This window comes from Biomphalaria glabrata, chromosome 2, assembly GCF_947242115.1.
Source record: "Biomphalaria glabrata chromosome 2, xgBioGlab47.1, whole genome shotgun sequence".
Classification (NCBI taxonomy): domain Eukaryota; kingdom Metazoa; phylum Mollusca; class Gastropoda; family Planorbidae; genus Biomphalaria; species Biomphalaria glabrata.
The window spans coordinates 52,118,913-52,139,919 of record NC_074712.1 but is presented as its reverse complement, the minus strand read 5'-3'; the positions used below and the strand labels follow the sequence as shown (position 1 = coordinate 52,139,919).

General features: G+C 35.9%; 2 protein-coding genes across 3 annotated transcripts in view; both read left to right on the top strand.

Moving 5' to 3' along the window:
* Positions 1–3,835, top strand: part of LOC106079090 (casein kinase I-like) — a 28,554-nt gene extending 24,719 nt beyond the window's left edge. Inside the window, exons 9-10 of the mRNA XM_056021331.1 lie at positions 483–703; positions 1,055–3,835. Coding sequence (XP_055877306.1) covers positions 483–703; positions 1,055–1,072 — 239 coding nt within the window. The 3' untranslated portion in view covers positions 1,073–3,835. The remainder of the gene's footprint in view (positions 1–482; positions 704–1,054) is intronic.
* Positions 2,908–20,579, top strand: LOC106079089 (autocrine proliferation repressor protein A-like). Of its 2 annotated transcripts, none has more exons than XM_013240204.2 (12): positions 2,908–3,048; positions 12,021–12,219; positions 12,384–12,498; positions 12,787–12,898; positions 13,093–13,206; positions 13,515–13,607; positions 15,364–15,453; positions 16,883–17,012; positions 17,341–17,458; positions 18,044–18,259; positions 18,641–18,800; positions 20,344–20,579. In XM_013240204.2, exons 2-12 carry the CDS (start codon positions 12,021–12,023, stop codon positions 20,461–20,463), a joined length of 1,467 nt encoding a protein of 488 aa, XP_013095658.2. In that variant the 5' UTR covers positions 2,908–3,048; the 3' UTR covers positions 20,464–20,579. The 2 variants fall into 2 exon arrangements, with proteins under 2 accessions (XP_013095658.2, XP_013095657.2); XM_013240203.2 differs by lacking the exon at positions 2,908–3,048 and adding an exon at positions 11,358–11,792.
* The last annotated feature ends 428 nt before the right edge of the window (positions 20,580–21,007 follow it).

Sequence of the window (21,007 nt, the reverse complement as noted above, 5' to 3'; positions counted from 1 at the left end):
GAATAATGTGAAGCTCCTCTTTCATAGTTGAATATAAGCACAATCACAATAGCCAACTACACTAAGAGGGCTCTGTCCTCCAATCTTTGCTTTTAAGGTCATTCTCATTCTACCATTGTGTAAAAAGCACTGTTTGCCAAAGTCATTTGAAAAGCCTATTCAAGCATAAACAGATTTTGCTAATTTGCATCTTCTTATCCAATAGGAAAGTAAAAGATGAATTCCGTTAAAAAAAATCAAGATATATATAGTTAAAGACATAAGGTTGTGGGCTGTCAGTTCTTGGTGAAATTAAAGTTTTACAAACTTTGTAGATCTACAAACTTTAGTGTAATGTTTTAGTCCTTCTTGAAGGCAAACAGTGAGATTTTAAGTTGTTGTTTTTTTTTTTTTTTTTTTTTCAGAATTTTAAGATCTATGACATATTTAAATAAACAAAAAATAATGTTAAAAAATGTTTTCATTAAATTTGCTTTTGATAGATGCCTCACCTAGACCAATGTCCAGAGAGAGAGAGAGACGTACAAGTACACGTCTACATAGAGGTATACCAACAAGTACAGAGATGCAAAGAGAAATGACCAGAATGTCCATGGGTCAGGCTCAACAAAGCAGTATTATGTCAGGGCTGGCACCAGGAGTTGTCGGGAGAAGAGAGGGTGGTTCTCGTGAGGATGTTCCAAGGTCTGGATCCTCAAAACATGTAAGTTCTAAGTAATGGTTCATATTATCTTGTCAGAATGGACATTTACTGTAGGTCTAATCATTCATACATTTGGTTTATAGAATAAGAGATGTGAATAATATGATACAGGAATTTTGTTTGATCTGCTAGCACTGGTACCAAGTACTGGAACATGATGCAATTTGTATAACTTATCAATTTTTTTTTCTGCTCTATTTCTAAAATAAAAATAAAAAAAGTTAACAGCTCCAAATCAAATTAAAATAGTATTTTGTTTGTTTTGCTCATGTTAAAAAACGTATCAAAATGATAATTATTTTTAGAACTCAGTTATCAGACTGAATTAAATTTATTTTTTTTTTTAAATAGGTAGGCTATAACAAATAGATAATTCATCTAATTGAGACCACTGGAGGAAATCTAATCAAGACATTGAGGACAACAGCAAAAAAAAAAAAAAAATATGGGCAAAACCTCTGATATAACGTTGGTTTCTTGTTTAATAGACAGCTACTACATGCACAGAATTGAAAGACATTTGATCAAATATTGATTATGGCAAAAAAAAAAAAAAAAATAAAGGCTAAAATATTTGTGGTAACATAAATGTGATCAAAAGTCAATGATGCTGCTTTGACCTTTTTTTGTCATATTTAATAAATAGAAAAGAAATTATACTCATTGCCTTGAAATCAAAAAGAGGATATTGGCAATAAGTCAGTTTTTTCCTTATGATGAGTAAGAATGATTATATATTGAAACACAATTAATGAGTGTAAGGTACTTTTGCCTCATTTGAATGCCTTTTGATATAAAATGTATTGCTATTGTCACTTTACATGATGGTCAGAACAGGGAAAAAAAAACAAGTGAGAACCAGTGTAAAGTTGAATATCAATGTTTCTCATTCATTGTGTGTGTGTGTGTGTGCATGCTTCAAGTTTTTCTTGTGTACATAAAGTGTGTAAATTGGGAACAAGTCAGAGGATGGAACTGGCCTTTGCTTCTTTACCATTTGAGTTTAGAGATGATAGAAAAGAAAGGAAACCAACATTTTTGTAGATATTGGACTTTGTGATAGCTATGAAATCTGTACACCTTTTTCTTCATTTTTCCTTGTTAAAGTACACATTTGTGCAGTCTTCTATAATTATTATTATTTAACTATTCTACAAATATCTTAAGAATTTGTGGCTAAATGATTCACTTATTTATTTTGTGAATAATTAGAAATTGACTTAAATCTATATTTGTGAGTATTCTGAAACCCTCACCAAGATATGATCTGAAATCATTAGATTTAGATTTTATTCAAACCTTCATGACCAGTGTTATATCATATACATTTAGATGATTTAGATGTTGGGCCACCACCAGAGAGACTTACGAGTTCAGTGTATGTTGAATTTCTCAAGATTGGCAGCCAAGGTCTAAAAGCAACACTGTACAATTGTCTTGTCCCTACCCCCCCACCACATCCATTTCCAAAGACAGTTCTGGTCAATTTATTTAACTGTACATACCTCTTTGCTAAACTATTAGCTTATAGTTTGTGGCCACTTGCATAATGTGTCATATGGCCATGAACAGATGTTTGCTTATCTTTTTAAAAATTTAGAATACAACTATTTTCTTGTTTGTTCTGTATGTCTGCCTTACTTTGCCTCTGTTTGAATGTTGGAGTACTGAGGTTTGGTTTGTTTACCTATTTAACTTGTGGCGTGCTTGTACAGTTGTAGCAATAGTTTCATTGTGTAGATTGCAACACAAAAATAATCCTTACACCTACATTACGTTGTTGTTTTTTTTTAAGTATATGTTTAAAACATCCATTAAGGTCATGATAACATGCATACTTATTGCGTATATATATCTATCTACATGATACTCTGTTGTGATCTTTGTACTTGTTTTTAATTTACCATAACAATTGTTTGTATTTTATACCATGTTATGTATAACAGTTTGTTTATTCAGTAAGAGCGTATTGCTGGTTTATTTTGGCCTTGTTTATTGTAGTGCCCAGTTTGAACTTGTTTTCATTTTCCGTCCTTTAATTTCCTTATTTCATAGCTAGAATGTACTTGTGTGTTTGCCTTGACAAAAAATCTTGAGATAGCAGCATGCTTTCTTTCTGTGACCTATGTCAATGTTCTAGATAATCTTTGTTTTATTGCAGCACAAGATTGTAATGTTGATGTTATGACTTAATGATAAAATGCTTCATAATAAATCGGATTCTGTCCTAGTGATCATCACTTGTGAAAGTGGTATCTCATGCAGTAACAAAAGTTAATCTTGAGAAACTGCAGATGGTAGCTGTTATGCATTCTTGCAATTGGAAATTCTAGGCTAGACTACTGGTAGGCCACACTTTGTACTTGCTCCATTGAATAGTTCTCAAGTACTACAGACTTCAGCTTTGAAACATGAGCCTGTCTTATGTTAGTTAGGCATTATATTTTGATTTGAATCTTATTCAAGCCATTGTTCATAGCCATTTTCGTAAATGTGTTATTAAATAAGCGTGTATGATATTTTCTTGCTTTGTGTAGCGGGTTTAAGAAATAAATATTTCAGTCCAGTATTTGTGATGGTATTTTTAAAGAGTGTAAGATTTAAGTCCCAAGACATTTTGCTTTATGATGCTTTTTTTTTAATGCACGGCGCAGTAACATGACCTAGCAGCATTAGGTGTCCGCGTGTTTTCTATGGCATAAAACACTGATCCTAATAAACATTGTGGCTGTTAGCAAGGCTCCACTAGAAGCTACTTGTGAGGAACTGGCTCAGAAACTGGTATGGGCACAAGCTTTGAACCACATCTGTTCCACAGGACCAATAATGTATTCTAAGTACAAGTCACATTTGAGGTCATATTAAACAATGTAATTTTAAAAATCCATTCCGGTTTAATTGATCGTACTTTTTGAAATACCGGTATTGTCTGTTCCTTTCCTCTCGATTGATTGCATGCACTTCAATTGTCCATGTTTTAACTTTGGAAAGGATTTATTTTCTACTGGAATAACTAGTACCCTCAGAATCTTGTTTTGAGTTCATGTTAGACAAGTACTGGAGAGGAAATACTAATAGGAATTCTGAAAATATTCTATAGGATGCAATGAATAAAACTGTACCGGTATGTTATTATTTTGTTGTTTTTCTGTCAGCGTTTGTTTTTAAGATATACATGAATAACCATATTATTTTGAAAAGTAGCCTGACAGCTTGAAGAGCAATAGTTGGTTGAATCAGGTACTGATAGACACAAGCATTGTATGAACACATGGATGACTTTATCTAATTGAATGTGGCGCTCAACCCACCAGGATATAATAGAGGCGATTGTCGTGTTAGGGTTCTGACCTAGACATACCGTACACATTTTGCGACATGGTTTAATTTTAAAATAACACACCACATTTTGCTTGAACTTCTAGAAGTGGGGTTGAGGCTATGTTTACTGGTAATGCACACCTGAAAATAAACTGAATAGTTGAGTCTTAAAACCTGATACCGGTTTGGCAGTGCTGCTCACGAGGGCGAAGTGACGTTGAATACAAACCGACTGACAACTTCAGCGCAATACCCTCTGCGCATGGAATATTTGTGCGAGTACAATTTCTGACAAAAATCTCAGTTAACCAGACAACTTTTTTTTTTTTTTTTGTTGAAACAAATAAGATTTCCGCAAAACTATCTGAAACCCTAAGGCTCAGATGGCTTTTTGATAGATTTGAGGATCAGGAACTGCTTCTCTATCATTGTTTCGACGTATATGAAGAGGTCAACTAACGGTACCGGTATAGCTTCAGAAGTCGCACAACCTTGACTTTATTGATTATCAACTAGAAATTCAAGCCTGTTCTTTTGATGGCTTCCTGGTCGTGTGGTATGCTCTCTAGATTGTTTCGAGCCCGGTTTCGAGCTGTCCACCGCCGTCCTGCAAGAGGTTTGGTCTAGGATGTAATAATGTTTAATTCTGAAGGAACTTCTGGAACAGAACTTTTTTAGCTTTTTTATAATTTTTTCGAATCAATTCCTTCTTTTTTCATAATAATTTTACATTTGACTACAAACTTTAATGAAATCATAGGCCTATTATCAAATTAGAAATAAATAAAACGACCTTTTCTCTTTGTATAAGCTGCCTATCAGTTTATTGTAGGAAATGACTATCTTCACATCTGTTCTTAACGAAGTCGAAATAAAGCTGATGTTTTGATTACTGTTACTCTAATCTATAGAATGTCAGCGGTAAAAAAATCAAGTAAGTAGGTGTCAGTCCTGCAGTCAAAAGCTGGCAATGAATCAATCCGGTATGGGACATTTTGAAAGCACTGTATTGGCGATGGCCGTTTTTGGCGCTAGGAGTTCTGTAGATGTTTCAGAAAATACTACATACGTTTTTGTCATTAAACTTTTTTGAAGGCCTGAATAGTCAAAAAGAACCAAAAAAAAAAAAGTTTACAAGACAGTTTGTGTGTAAACACAAACTTAAAAATGGCCCCTGAAGTGGTCCACCCAGGCAGGTAAAAACACAGGTTTAAATATTTTCAGAAAGAACACTTGAATTAAATTCTATCAAAGACCAACGACAGAGAAGAATGGAGAGAAAAGGTTGACAGATGACAGATCTTGTGTGGTGCCCCAACAGTCCAGTAGACCAAAGGATAGGTAAAAGTAAATGTGAAGTTCAGTGCGAACCTGGCCTAACTGAAGTCTTATAATGAATATCTAATTGATACAATTGTTTTGTAATGGGTCAATCTCTTATTCAAATCCTCAAAAAAGAAAAAAAAAATGGTCTGTCTGCAATTGACATGACTGAGCGATAATATGAAAAACTACTTATTAATTGTTTTAAATTATGTCCAACTTATGCATACTGAATAGATTATTTCTCCTTAAAAAGTGTAAGTGTAGTAGTTAGTATGACAGAACTTACATTACTTAGCAATACAAATGTAATAAAAAAAAATTTTCAAAAAAAATCTGAAACCATTTGCATAAATATGTTACAAATATGCTATTTTACATTCTACCATTCTAAAAGAGCGTCCCGTGTTTGTTACTATTAATAGTGAATAGTTGTAAAAGTGTTGTTATTTTTTATGAAAAAAACTGCTTGCATAAGTGATTTAAAAAATAGATTTTTCGCTTTCAGAAAAGAAAAAAGTAGCCGTTGCATCAAAACTTTGAGAGGTCTAAAATATTATGGTGTCAGATTTTCACTATCTTTTCTAGTTTACGAGATCTAAACGGGACGGACAGACAGACATTTCACACAAAACAAATAGCGTCTTTTCCCCTTTCGGGGGCCGCTAAAAAAAAAGACTTAACTATTTAACGAATAAAGGCTATCTATAGCATGATTTGTAGGCCCTACCTGAAAACACGATGTACGAACAAGCTTCCCTCCCCTCTTCTAGGTCAGGTGGTCATTTTTAGGTTTAGAACAATAAAGGTCCTACTATCATCCTCCATTTCAACGGCAGCATGTTGGTACTGCTCTAAAGCTTTGGTCAGGTCTTAAGCCAGTGTAAAAGGCTAGTTACTTATAAAAGTAAGCGATGAACATTAAAAGCTACGTAACAAACAAATGCACATAACACAAAATAACTATGTGACCACACATAGGCCCCTAATGGCTTAACAAACTATAATCGAAAGGATCTAGATATAGAACTAATTTTAAGAACTACACTTTGCGCAGATAGTTTTTTACTTTGACACATGAAAATACAAAATATAATCTATTGATTTCATTACGTAATAAAATTAACCTTCAATTTTGTGTTTCAAAAGTATTTTTCCATAAATTCGTTCCATATATCTGAGATTTCAGAACGTCCTGACGTACTTTATAATCCCATTCATTGAACAAATCGGGTAAACCCGTTTTAATTATACTTTATATCCTAATCATCTATCGCTTCTTTCGTTTTTAATAGATATGAATGTATCAGCTTCGGGTAAACTCATTTTCGCAAAACTAATTATATTGTTACAAATGAACAGTGACAAGTAGAGGTCAACATGTGACCCCAGCGAGATGACACAGCAGCGAGTGTTCTCTGGAATGTACGTGTATCAACAAAGACAGGATGTGACGTGCCCTTACGTGTTATTCCAGAAGGTACTAGCAATGTCCAGTGACAGATAGAGGCACTGGCGGATCCAGAACTTTGGAGTGGGGGGGGGGCGATTTTTTTCCAAACCCTAACCCTAACGCCCAGTAAACCCTAACCCTATGCATAAACGTGCGTACAGCATATATATATATGAGAATAAAATAAGACTGTTTCTCAATCTTCGGCGAAAAAAACAGAAAAAAAAACAGTCTTTCTCTTGCAAGCTTGGGGGTCTGGGAGAGCGCTGTAAGCTTCTTCAGTGGGGTTCCAAAAGCGTTTTCTTGCATTTTTCTCTGCAGAAACGCATTCTTCTGACATCTACAGCTCATTATTTATCAGTGGGGTTCGGGGCGAAGCCCCGACGCCAAAAGCGTATTCTTGCATTTTTCACTGCTGAGACGCATTCTCCTGACATCTACAGCTCATTACTTATTAGCGGTGTTCGGGGCGAAGCCCCGACGCCAAAAGCGTTTTCTTGCATTTTTCACGGCTGAAACGCATTCTCCTGACATCTACAGCTCATTACTTATTAGTGGTGTTCGGGGCGAAGCCCTGACGCCAAAAGCGTTTTCTTGCATTTTTCACGACTGAAACGCCTTCTCCGACGAAGCCCCGACAGCAAAAGCGTTTTCTTGCATTTCTCACTGCAGAAACGCATTCTCCTGACATCTACAGCTTATTATTCATCAGTGAGGTTCGGGGCGAAGCCTCGACGCTAAAAGCGTTTTCTGGCATTCTTCACTGCAGTAACGCATTCTCGTGCCCTCCAGCTCATTATTCATTCTATTATAAAGTGCTTTTTGAATAATGAGAAAAATATTCTAATATGAATTTATAGTCCCTTGATACATTGCAAATAAAACCGATTTGTTCTTTGAAAAGATAAGATACCCCACATATTTAGATTAAGGTTTTGAGGATCGCCGCCGAAAAAAAAAATTCGATTAATAATATTCAATAAAATTCTAGCATAAATTGTGAGTTATAGTCCTAAATTTATTTAACTAGAAAAATATGAGATAGAGTAAAGGTTGGAAAAAGTCGACTAGGAAAAAATTATCTGGCTTTTGAACTCATCTCAACCGTGACTGTTATATTGAAAAATTTCGTTTGAATTATAACTTTTCCAAAGCAAAGTCTTTCTTAAAATAGTTATGATAAATTCATGTCAAATTACACTTACTCTGTCTGGAAAGGGCAAGGGCGATAAAATGAAAACTATTAATTCTCGCTCCTTTTTATAATTTCTGCTATTGATTGCATTTTGCATTAAAGAATAGGGGTTGGGTGACTCGATATAAGAATTTACTTTATAGTATATATAAATTATATTAGTGACAGATTTTTTTTAATTTTGTAATTTCTTACTATAATACAAAAAGAAAAAGTATTGATTTGTCCGATGGGGGGAAGGGGATTGCATGTATCGCACTTCCACCTGTTTATATTATATAGATATTCGACTAATTTTGTTCACCTACTATGATTTCTCCATAAAAGTAGGACCGCCCCCCCCCCCACTCAAAGGGTTTAGATGGGAAGGGCGGTGGAGGTATTCGCTCGTCCCCTTCCAATCGGCCAAGAGGTGAACGAAATTATATAAAGACCGGTTAAAATACCAATAACAAGTTTTAATCATATAGATATTTAATTGATTCTGTTAGCAAGCTGTGATTTCTACAAATAAATAGGACCGCCCCCCCCACTCGAAAGTTTATGGTGGGGGGGGGGCGGATTAATGCCATCGCCCCCTCCCTACCCTACCAAATCGGCCAAAATACTAGAAAGGGGGGGGGCGAAATAATCTAAAAATAGGTTGAAATATAAATAATTAGTATATATTATTAACATAAGTAATAAATTCGCATACAAATTGTGTGAATTCTATACTATAATTCGTCCGCCCCCCCCCCCTGGATCCGCCAGTGGATAGAGGTCACAACTTGTGACCACGGCAAGATGACACTGCAGCCGATGTTTTCTGGAATCTACATGTATAAATAAAGACAGGATGTGACGTTTCCTCACGTGTTATTCCAGAGGATACTAGCCGTGTTTGTGCAACTTTGGACAAGCGATTAGGGACTCTATAAGCCAGAGAGTTAATGTGAAAGTCAGTCGTATGGAGTCGTGAGTGAGCCGTTACAGTCGATACAGACGATGTAAGACGTGTGCGGCTCTGTGGAAGAGAAATGTGTACGACTCGATGCAAGTTAACTAGGGTAGAGTTAACTGGAGTGGACTACTGTCGTTAAAGTCTATACAGCGAACTACAGTGGACTTGAGCCTTTACAGTCGATACAGTCGATGTAAGACGTGTGCGGCTCTGATTCGGTAGACTTGAGTACGACTTGGTTCTGCTTTGGAAGACCTGGAGCGACACTGGGAAGTGTGTCGTTGGTCTGTTATGTGGAATACGGCTCGATGCAAGTTGAGAAGACATGAATTGCAACGAAGTGAAGAGATGAATTGCAACGAAGTATAGCTAACTGTAAACTGACAGATATTGTACAGTCTTCTAAGCTACATGTTACAGTAACAAATTGTTAGAGTTAATAGTCAATAAAGTTATATGAAGCTGAGAGTTTAGTCGTCAAGTTCTTTACAGTGTTTTTATTTGTGTGCCTCCTAATACATTTAGTCAGAAGATTCAGAAATACGTAACAATATTTTCGTAGCGAAAGAGAAAAACTTGAAAGGATCATTAGCTAAGTTTAACATACATCTAAATCCAATCCACATACATACATCTAAATCCAATTAGTAAACACAAACTAAGGCCCGCAGGCCGCGGGTAATGTCCGGCTAGTATAAAAATAAATATATATATGTGTGTGTGTGTGTGTGTGTGTGTACATAACTAATCTTTATTACATTCTGACCCTTCATTCTTTTGGAAGACGTTTATTGTGCCCTAGAATATGTTCTTCCTTGATTTAGTGGAAAAATTGTAGACTCCCCGCCCTTGCCAGCAAGGGAGTCTTGGGGAGCGCTGGGAGTTTCCTCAGCGCGGGGCGGAGCCCTGCCGCTAAGCACTATTTCCGGTATTGAAAGCCAACAAAGTGCATATTCTGAGGTACCTACAGTGCATTATCCTGCTATTAAAAAGTTTTATTTCATAAACCCTAATGTGCTATTCTTACTGACTTAGACCCTCCCCATCGCCGTTCGGTGCATTTGGCGTCAAGTTATTTTCACAAAAATCTGTCACTGGCAATGTGTGAAGCTTCTTCCCACCTGCTCTAAGGACCTCCATGAAATTGTGGCGCCAAGTTGTACTAGGATGTCATCGCAACTCTTATTACCGGTATGCGTAATTCATTTTGTCGGAGAACATGTCCTGCAAATCTCATGCGACGCTCTATCACAACCTTACTAAGGGCTCGACTCACAGTTTGGCATAGCATTTCCTTGATTTAAACCCGATCTAAAATCTGTCTTAGCCATCTTTGTTGAGCCACATTTAGTGTTTTTCAATTTCGGAAGATGACTATTCACTGCACTTTATTAATTGAGCCCAGTCACTGGTAGAAATGTTTAACTTCTCTTGACTACGCCGTTGAAATTAGGTGACTGTAGTTTGCTTTAGATTTTATATCGAAAATGGAAGTTTTTTCGTCAAAATCATCTGTTGGGGGGTTTTAAACTAAAAAATCTCTGGAGATGTTTTTTTTTTAATTCAAAACCCCATTTAACTACGATCATAGAATGTGGTGAATGTAGTTAAAATAATATTGAAGAGAGAGGTTTTCAACCTCAAAACTCTCTGTAGGGGGATTTTAAACTCAAAACCATCTGAAGGGGTTTTAAACTTTTAAAAAAGCCATCTGGAGGAAGGGGGTTTAAACTGAAAACCCCCCATTGGCTTTGCTACGCGCAAAGAATTTTAGTGTGTAATTTGCTTTTTTTTTTTTTTATTGAAAAGGTATTTTTTAGCATCAAACCCCTCTGAAGGGGGGTTTAAACTCAAAACCCCTTTGGCTACGCTCATAGAATTTTGAGTTTGTAATTTGCATTTTTTATAGTGAAGAGGGATATTTGGTACATATTGGAGGGTGTTTTAAATCAAAATCTTCCTTATCTGTGTTCTTGGAATTTGGCGTTTGTCTGAATTTTTTTTTGTTTTGTTATAGAAGAAGGGGATTTAACTGCAAAACTCCTGGTAGGGGTTTTTAAACTCAAAACCCCCTTGGCTGTGTTGGGGCAAGTGATGGTTTAGTATTAAAATCTCACCTAAATTAAACAAAATCAAAGCAAAAAATTAGTCACTAAATTCCGACCCCCACCCCGCGGGGGGGGGGGATTTCATTTCACCCATGATGTTTATATATAATTTTTAGCGCCAGAACGTCAGCGTCAAAACGATTCTAGCTCAGAAACGTTCTGTTGCGGGATGTTTTGTTATTTATTAGATTGGGACACCCCCTACCCGCCAAAAAAAAAACATTCCATGAAATACAGAACTATAGGCTTAGTTGCCGGAACTATTCGGGCTCTTCTCACTCAGCTTGGCTTGCAGAGAGGAGAACCCACTGCGTTACACATGGACAAAACAAGACATTAATGCGTAGACTCACAGTTTTGTATGTGTTTAGTCTTCCTTTTAAGTTTCTTTCAAGAAGTTTAGTGTGTTTTTCAAAGGACAACACATGGAATTTATATTATAGGTCAAGGATTTTTTTTGTCCGCGTTTCAATTTGTGTTTGTGTGTTGAAATTAAAAAGGGATGTGTTGGTAATAATGACATTTAAATAAGAAGCCACACTGAACTATATACTGAACAACACTAGAAAATGGTTTATAGACTTCGTTAGTGACAAAATGATTAAAAAAAAGAGTATTAAGGTCTTATCATTTCCAATCTATGTAACCTAAATATACTGTGTGCTGGAAGGGCTGGTCAGAGTTTAACTCTAGTGTGGATTGTGTGGCCTATCACAAAATAGATCTTTATAGAGTCTGGACACATGGTAAGTACTAATTGCAAGAGTGTATGCTCAGTAAATAAAATAAAATAAATCTAAGGGCATAATTAATGAGAAAAAACTTTATAGCACCAATAGCTTGTTGCCACGCCACATGTCTGTACGTGACAGGTTGTGACGTTGCAGGTCAGTGTTCAGGCATTCTATAACGTCTGGTCGCGGTGTCAACCGGTGTGATATTAAATTACTTGTTATATTTCATCCTACACTTAGATGGCGCAGGGGAGAGTAGGCCTACTCTTGATGGTCACGTCCTTTGTGACTCTGACTTGGCTAGGAATATCAGCAACACCTTTGGATGACTATGTCAACACCCCTGACCCTCATTACACATACACTCTCCTGTCCAGGGTTGAAGGCCCTAACTACAGCCTTCACATTCTCAACATGACGTCACAGAAATGGCTTACAGGTAAAGACGCAGGAGAAAAATAAGAGGAAAGGTATCTTAACGAAAAATCCCGGAGACTTTTGAAAAAAAAAAGTTAAGTTTTTGGATTTATATTATATACAATGTCATGTCCTCCTTTCAGCAGGCATCGCTCATTTTTGTTTCTTTCTGTATAACTTTGACAGAACAAGTGACCCAGAAGCCAATCTGGTGGCATTATGTGAGTATCATCATTCCTAAACAGATCGTCTACACAGACACAGCATTTATGTGGATAGATGGTGGCAGTAATACAGACCAGTAAGTTCAAGCGTTTGTCATGCAAGTTAACGGGGCATACTTTTCTCCTCGGAGTCGGGATATTCCAACATTATTTGTTATAATAAAACAGTAATTTTCAAGATTTTTTTTGTTGTTGCGGATGCTTACATGTGGAAAATGTGTGTGATCTGTGAGATTCTAAAGAGAAATGAAATCACAAAGTGCTGTTTTCTTATTTAACCATTACTTTTCGTTCATAGGTCACTGCATTGTAATCATTGTAAGAAAAATACTACAATATCTAGTAATTCCCTTTTCTATTTATAGGGTACCGACTGAAAATGATGAATTTATTAATGGTATTACTGCTTTCTCTGTTTTCACGGGAGCGGTGGCAGCAACCATCAAGCAGATTCCTAACCAGCCAACAGTATTCATGGTATGTCATTAATTTAGGGTGTATAGCTTATGAAATGTAAACAAATTTAGCGCACACGCTTTCTGTGCAGCATAAGATTGTACAAATTGTAGCCAAATGTTTTCAAGAAAATCAAAGAGTTGGTATATTGATAATGTAGAAAAAAAAGTTGTTTTAATTAAGAGGCCTGATAAAAAACAACAGCTTATTTTCAGGATGATCCAACAATGAAACGCCGCGTTGAAGACGGTATCATTGCTTGGACATGGAAAGAGTTTTTGGCCAATGGAAGTAATCCTGAAATCTTGCTACGCTTACCTATGACCAAGGTGAGCGCTTTTGAGTTGTCTTTAAGCAAAAGAGAAGTTGTGATTATTTTCAATTGTTGAGGCTATTAGAAAACATATTTCTTTACTATATCCTTCTGCATGTATGGAGTATGCTCTTTTCATGGCTAGTACTTTATAAGAATACGAAGAAATTTCTCGTGAGCTTGGCCTTCGGCCTCACTGCCTTTAGTGGACTCAGTTTCAGGTGTACATTAAAATATTAAAAAAAACAAACAATATCAACTTTTTGAAATGTTGACTACAAGGATGGATAGACCAAATGATCTACTCTAATGTGTTTATTCCAGGCTGTTGTTCGTGGGTTTGACACATTGGCGAGTTATTCAAAAATAGTGGCTGGGATCAACATAAACAAGTTTGTCGTTGGTGGAGCATCGAAAGTAAATTCTTATGTTTACATGTTTTACATAACGTACACAACAAATAAAGGAGTGAATGCGTCTCTCTCTCTGTTCTTTCTCATTTTGTTCCTACTCTTTCTGTTCTTTCTCCCTCATTTTGGTCCTACTCTCTCTGTTCTTTGACCACTCTCTCCCTCATTTTGGTCCTACTCTCTCTGTTCTCTCTCCTTCATTTTGGTCCTACTATCCTGCTCTTTGCTATCTTCTCCATTCATTTTTTTTTATTTTCATATAGCATGTAGACTTCTTGTTATTTTCAAACTTTCCTCAAACCTCACTTTGTGTGTCTACCTTTCTTGAATGCATGGAAGCCCATGAAATGATTTTCCGAGCATTTTATGGGAAGTGACAATGAATCTAAAAGTCAGATTTAGTCAACAATACAGAGCTAGTATTTTGTCAAAGTAGCCATTTTGGTATCATTATAATTCATTTTTAATTCAATAACTTACACGGGCCTAGACTATCTACTCAAAAGTCTTGGGAATAAAAACAGTCAAATCAATATTGCAAGTACAAATCATTAGATTAGTATAATAACAAGGTTACAAAGACAGTTTCTGTGGAAACAAAAACTCAAAATCGGCTCCCGAAGGGGTCCACCAAGGCAGGTATCAATATTTTCAGAAAGAACACATGGATTAAATTCTATCAAAGACCAATGACAGAGAAGAATGGAGAAAGAAGTTTGACAGATCTTGTGTAGTGCCCCAACGGTCCAACAGACCAAAGGATAGTTGAAAGTGAATGTGAAGTTAAATGCGAACCTGGCCTAACTGATGTCTTAAAATGAATATCTAATTTATCTAATTGTTTTGTTAAGGGTCAATCTCTTATTGAAATCCTAAAAAAAAATTAAAAAAATTCCGTAAAAAAAAAATAATTCCTTTAGTTGAGTATTCTGTGGCCGCGGTATGGCACTGCAGGTCAGGCTATAATATGAAAACCTAATTATAAATTGTTGTTTTAAATTATGTATAACTTATATGCATACTAAATAGATTTTTTTTATGTTAAAAAAAAGTAAACATTTTTGGGTAAATGTAGTAGCTAGTAGGACAGGACTTATATAACGTAGCAATACAAATGTAAAAAAAATATATTTTTTTTACAAAAAGTTTAAAACCATTTGCATAAATGTGTTAAAGATATGGTAAATGGTTCTCTCCCCCTACTAAAGAGCCTCCCGTGTTTTGTTTGTATTAATAGTGAATAGTTGTAAAAGTGGTGTATTTGTATAAAAAAAAACTGCTTGCATAAGTGATTTTAAAAATTAGATTATTCGCTTTAGAAAAGAAAAAAGTAGCCTTTGCATCAGAACTTTGAATGGACTAAAATATGATGTCGGATTTTTCGGATTTTCACTATCTTTTCTAGTTTACGAGATCTAAACGGGACGGATGGACGGACAGACATTTCACACACAACTAATAGCGTCTTTTCCCCTTTCGGGGGCCGCTAAAAATGATTCTATTCAATGATTTAAAAAAAAAATCTTATTCTCTGCTGTGCTAAAAACAGGAGCATTTTGAACCATGTATTCAAGAAATTTAAAACCGATATTTTGACGGTGTGTTTATTCTGAATTATATAACTGTCAAACCTCAAACACACACACACACACACAATCAACGCAGACACTCTGAGGCTAAAAGATTTGTTCCTTATAAATCTTGTCTTATTCTACGAGATACATTGTAATTCTTACTTTATGACTCATTTATAACTGTAATAGAGAGGCTGGACAACATGGACCACGACCGCAGTGGACAAAAGAGTGGTTGGCATGGTACCGGTTGTTATGGATTTACTGAATACACAAAAGGTTGAGAACTTTATCATTTGCTTAAAATTATTTAGTTGTTCCCACTTAAGAACATTATAAGTTTATTAAAGTATTCTAATAAAACTGTTGTTTTTTTTTCTGAAAAACTTAAGTTTCCATATATTTTTAATGATATGTATGTATATTGACCTTCCGAATTAGAATATCAGAACGTGCACGATTATTGAACCTCGGCGTAGCTATGATGTAGAGATTAGGGAAAAAAAAAAACAAATGTCAAAATTAATAGCAACAAATAGCTCAGTAATAACTCGACTAAAATACCCTGAAATGGGGATTCCCCCAACTCACTTAGATCTGCTTTTTGTTTACGTTAAATCAATGTAATGAGAGAGAACAATTCTACAAAACAATATGGAGACATGTGGTGGCGGTATCATGGAACCTATAGATCCGTGTAAGAAATCTTCAATTACAATGTTATAGAGTTATTAGAGGTTATCAGACAGGGAGGAATGGGGAAAGACAGTCGACAAATCTTGCTTGGTGCCCCAACGGTCCAACAGACTAAGGGATAGGTCAAGAGTTATTAGAAACGAAGAGAAGAATAAATGATGGGATATAGTATGGTAGGTCGTTTTCGAAAGTTGAGATGTTCTTGGCGGCTTTTTTCTTGGCAGCTTATTTTTTCTTGACGGCTTTGTTCTAGGCGGCTTTGTTCTAGGCGGCTTTGTTCTAGGCGAATTTGTTGTTGCTTTCTCCTTTCAATCTTATTCTGCCGTCAATTCCTAACTAACTGCAAGTATTGTTAACAGGCCATACTGTAATAATACTTCCATTTGCTAGGACGAATTCGTACAGGCACTCCTTCTTTCCTAGATCATTAGATCATGGAACGAGTTGCCTGAATCAGCCAGGAAAACCAATGACCTAGTAAAGTTTAAGCCTCTAATTAGCACACACAACTAGATCACCACCGGGACACGCGTAGGAATACGCGAAGGACGAATTATCTTTTTTTTTTTTTTTGAAGTAACGTCTGTAATTTATAAGTCTAGATATGTAGTTCCTCTTGTTCAATGCGGCTGAGTCAAAGAAAACATTAAACTGATAGAGAACAATTCAGAGTAAAAGACGAAAAACGGTTTTCTTATGTGGCTGGCGCTCTTCGGAAGACTTCTGAGTCTGGTATTTTGTCTGAGGCAGATCATTTAAAAGTAGCTCCGTTTTTGTTTTTCATGTCTCCTGTATACTGTCCACGTATCGAAGCCATAAGGTATCGTCGGGAGGTATTACAGCTTGGTACGTGCGGTAATGCAGCGTCTGTCCATATATTTCTAGACAGACTACCCTTAGATTAAACTGACCCTGGCGATTTGCAAGTCGATTTCATTTCCGATGTTTTCGTTTCCGTTATTTTGAATCATTAGGCCTCTACCTTTCACTCATTACTGTTTAATTTTAACAGAATTTACATCACCACTTCCGGTCACTAGGTGGGTGGACTTTTGCTTTCGGAGATTATTACGTTGAAAACATTACACAAAATCTGGATAGCCCCAACATGCCCAAAATGTTAGGAGTCATTGATCCATTGAGTAAGTGACATTTTTTTTGTCTTTAGTCTCAATTTTATTCTTAACAATAATACATATTACTTGGTCACCTTGAGCCTACTCTTTGTTCTATAAAACTTCATTTAAATTTTGTGACGTCCAGAGAATACATTATTGGAAGAAGAATAACTTCAGTTGTTTAATTCTTACCCTTATTGAGCTAAGATTGTGGTTAAAATTTTATTCCTTTTTTTGTTATTTTGTTGAGTTTGAATAACGCGTACAAATGAAGATGCTATCAAACAAAGTTTGCTAACAATAAACTAAATCACCAAAATAATAACATGACTTTGTATCTACACCCTAACAGCTTACAAAGACAGATACACAATGCCAAAGATGATTGTCAGCTCCTCTGGTGACGAGTTTTTCCTTCCGGATGACTCACATTACTATTACGACCAATTGACTGGACCCAAGTTTTTAAGGTGAGTGATTTGAACATGAGTCATTTGAGCATGAGTCATTTGAGCATGATTGGATTCAATTTGTGGAACACAACAAGGATATCCAAAAACCAAGGGACACAAAATTAGTAGGGAATACAAAGGAACACAAAATTAGTATGGGATACAAATAATTAAGGAATACAATCAATTAGAGAGTACAATCAACAAAGGAACACAATATAAAACTAAAAGTACAGACAACTAAAGCATGCAAACCATAAGCCACACAAACAAGTAGAAAAGTCACAAAATACTTGGCTTCACCCCCCCCCCCCCCCCCCAAGGCACAATTTGTTTTCTGTTCAGACCAACATTCCAAAAAATGTCTGCTTCCTTCAAGTCTTTGTTCTCTGGAACTCTTCTAAAACATGAAGCTACCTGCCCCCCCCCCCCTCCCACTCCCAGTAAGACCCTACTAGTAATTTCGATTTCATTACAAATTAATTTTTGTTGCAACATTTCATCACCCCTTAATACAGAAAAACAATTTACCCAACACAAATGTATGAGTGATTCTTTTTCCAGCCATGTTTTTTGTGCCTAATGTTTCTGAATGTTCAACAGAGTCACGCCTAATGCTGAGCATTCTGTGGCCGGACATTTCATGAGCACCGTCTTGGCCATGCAAGCCTTTTTCTTGAACATCGTAGAGAAGGTTCCGTTCCCAACGATTACCTGGGTGCTCAGTCAGAATGACACAGCTGGAAGAATTGTTGTAACCTGCTCTGTCCCACCACGTGAAGTGACGGTGTTTCACGCTAAGACGCTGGATGGTAAAAGGTAATCTTTTTTTTGTGTGTTAGTTTAGCTCTAAAGTTGGTCTTTGAAGTTAACAACACTTCACATTAATACAACATAAAGTCGATCGGGTCATTATTTTCATAAAATTTGTTTGCATATGCGTTGTTATCGACTGCTCAAAACTACAGCAGATTCTTCAATACTGTTAACCAAATGCAAAAAGATCATAAAAAAAAATCTACAATAATCACAATAAGAGCAAACATCTTGATCTAATTAGATTATTTATTCCTTCCCTCTCTCTTTCTGTCTCTCTATCTCCTTCTCTTCCTCCCTGTGTCCCACTTTCTCTTCGACTTTAAACAAAAATAGTGTTTGTAACTCTCCCACAACAAAAGTTTATTCTCTTTTATTTCCCAGACGAGATTTCCGTTTAGCCATTGCAGACCCGAACAATCCAGGAAAGTTCTTGATTCACCCAGTCATATGGCTGAACAAGCCAGCCACACAGCTAACACCTCTTCAGTTTGAAGGCGTGATTGCCAAGCCTTCTGATGGATGGGCTGCCTTCTTTCTCCAAGTAAGACCTGTACACATTTGTTAGGAACTAACACGTGAACTAGAAAAATAACAACAAAAAATAAAAAAAAGAGAAAAACAAAAATTACGCAAATTATTAAAACCTAGTTTACTCCAACAAAAACATTGAGCACAATCTTAGCTACTTCTGTAAAAAAGAAGGACAGAGTCACTGTGCGAGGCTCTCCACCGATTGGAGCCTCTAGGCGGCTGCTAAATTTGCATATGTCCGTCCCTTTACATAAGTAGCATCTAAGTAGCTAGTTAGGTACGTGTCATTTTTAGCAATATGCACAATTAGATAAGTAAATAACTAAAAAGGAATATTTTCTCTGATGCATTTTTGAGTTTTTATTGAATTATATGAGTAGATTTCTAAACCATGTATTTATAGAGCTGACATCGCAAATTTTTTTTTCTCTGTTCTCTGTATCGTTAGTACAAATACATTGTTATAAATGTATTAGGCTGCTTATGTTTTAAAGAAAGTTTATTCATGTTGTCATCGTGGAATGAAAGAACAACTGATTCAGTTTTCTCATTTGTTTGAACACTTAAAACTCAAAAGTCAGCCTATTTTTACCAGGAGTCTATTAATACTTTATTTGAGCTTTTCTTTTTTCTTTTTACTTTAAATGTCTTTATCTACAGTGAAGAATTTTTAGCCTCTAAATATTTCAACTAAATAACATTGAAACAGAAAATCTTTGTCCGCATATAGGTTTCTTATCTTCGATGCGATTCTTTTAAATAACGTTCCATGTACCGCTTGAAATATCTTGCTTAAAGTTCAGACTTGAGCCTTGTGCAAAACAATGTGCAAGTTCTCATCATTTTTACGCTACTATTAAAATCTTCTTTTTTTTTTTTAGAATCAAGGTCTTTAGATTAATCTGATAAAGAAACTTAGAAAAAAAAAAGTCTGAGAATAACATAAATAAAAAAAAAGTAGAATTTTTGTTTGTCTATCAATTAGACTAGGGCCACATTTTAAACTTTCTGAACTTTGGTCACTTTTTTCTTTCTGTATCTCCTTACTGCATGAGAATCAAAAAGAAAACAAAAAACCAACGTTCTGCTCATAGATATAAATAAATATAAATATGTCTATGGTTCTGCTTTGGATTTCAAAAGCCACATTATACAATTCTTAGCTTTTAACTTTCATTCAAACACTGATTAGATTGACGAAACATGAGTTTAGATTCAACTGAACAGAAAGATTTGCAGATGCTGAAGTAAAGTTCTGTTATTTTCTGGATATAAACAAAAGTTGGAAGTTTAAGTTTTTAAATCAAGCATTTTGTTGTTTTTGTTTTCGTGGTATTCAATTTGTGTTACTGTTTCCTTTAGTTATTAGGTTATAAAACAAAGATTATAAGACAAAGATTATGAAACAAAGATTGTAAAACAAAGACACATCCAATGAACTTTCAATTCTAAATATAAAACAATGTAACAGACCTTCTTTGTCAGGTTTCAAAGTTGCAACTTCCATCCTTCTAATTTTCTAGAAATATGTTTTTTGTTTTTGTTTTTTTCAGATGAAGTTTACTGGGCTCAAAGGGTCAACGCTAGAGTTTACGACTGAGGTCAACATAGTTCCTGACGTCTTTCCTTTTGCTGATTGTTCCGGTGATAGTTGTCATGGCTCTTTGGTTTAATACTATTAGCGCAGTTAGCAATGGAAGTGGACCTATGTTTCCGACTAAGCCTTTGGCATTGTAATATTTGGTGATTCAAAGCTTAGAATACAATTGCTGGTATTAGACTCTTGCAAGATGGTTTCTGTAACTAGTTTTCTTTATCTTGGGGTGTTTTCACGTTATGCTGTCTTGCCGAGTTATAGTATTATTATTATAGTTTTTATATAGCGCTACTTTCATGCTTATAGCATGCTCAGAGCGCTTTTGGTCCAATCTCATTTGTGGACCAGTGGGGGGGGGGGGGGGAGGGGGTATCTAGGAGTTGGTTTTCCGTGCTGCCTTTAGGCGCTCAGTAAACACAACTCAGCCCGAGTCGAACCTCGAGCCCCCTTCTAGGTAGCCAAGCCAAGCCAAGTTCAAGCGCACTTGGCCTCTCGACCACGCTTCCCACCATATCACATAAAAATAATTAATGTAGAAAATAATATTACAAAGGTAGTTTGTGTGGAAACACAAACTCAAAATCGGCCCCCGAAGTGGTCCACCCAGGCAGGTAAAAAGG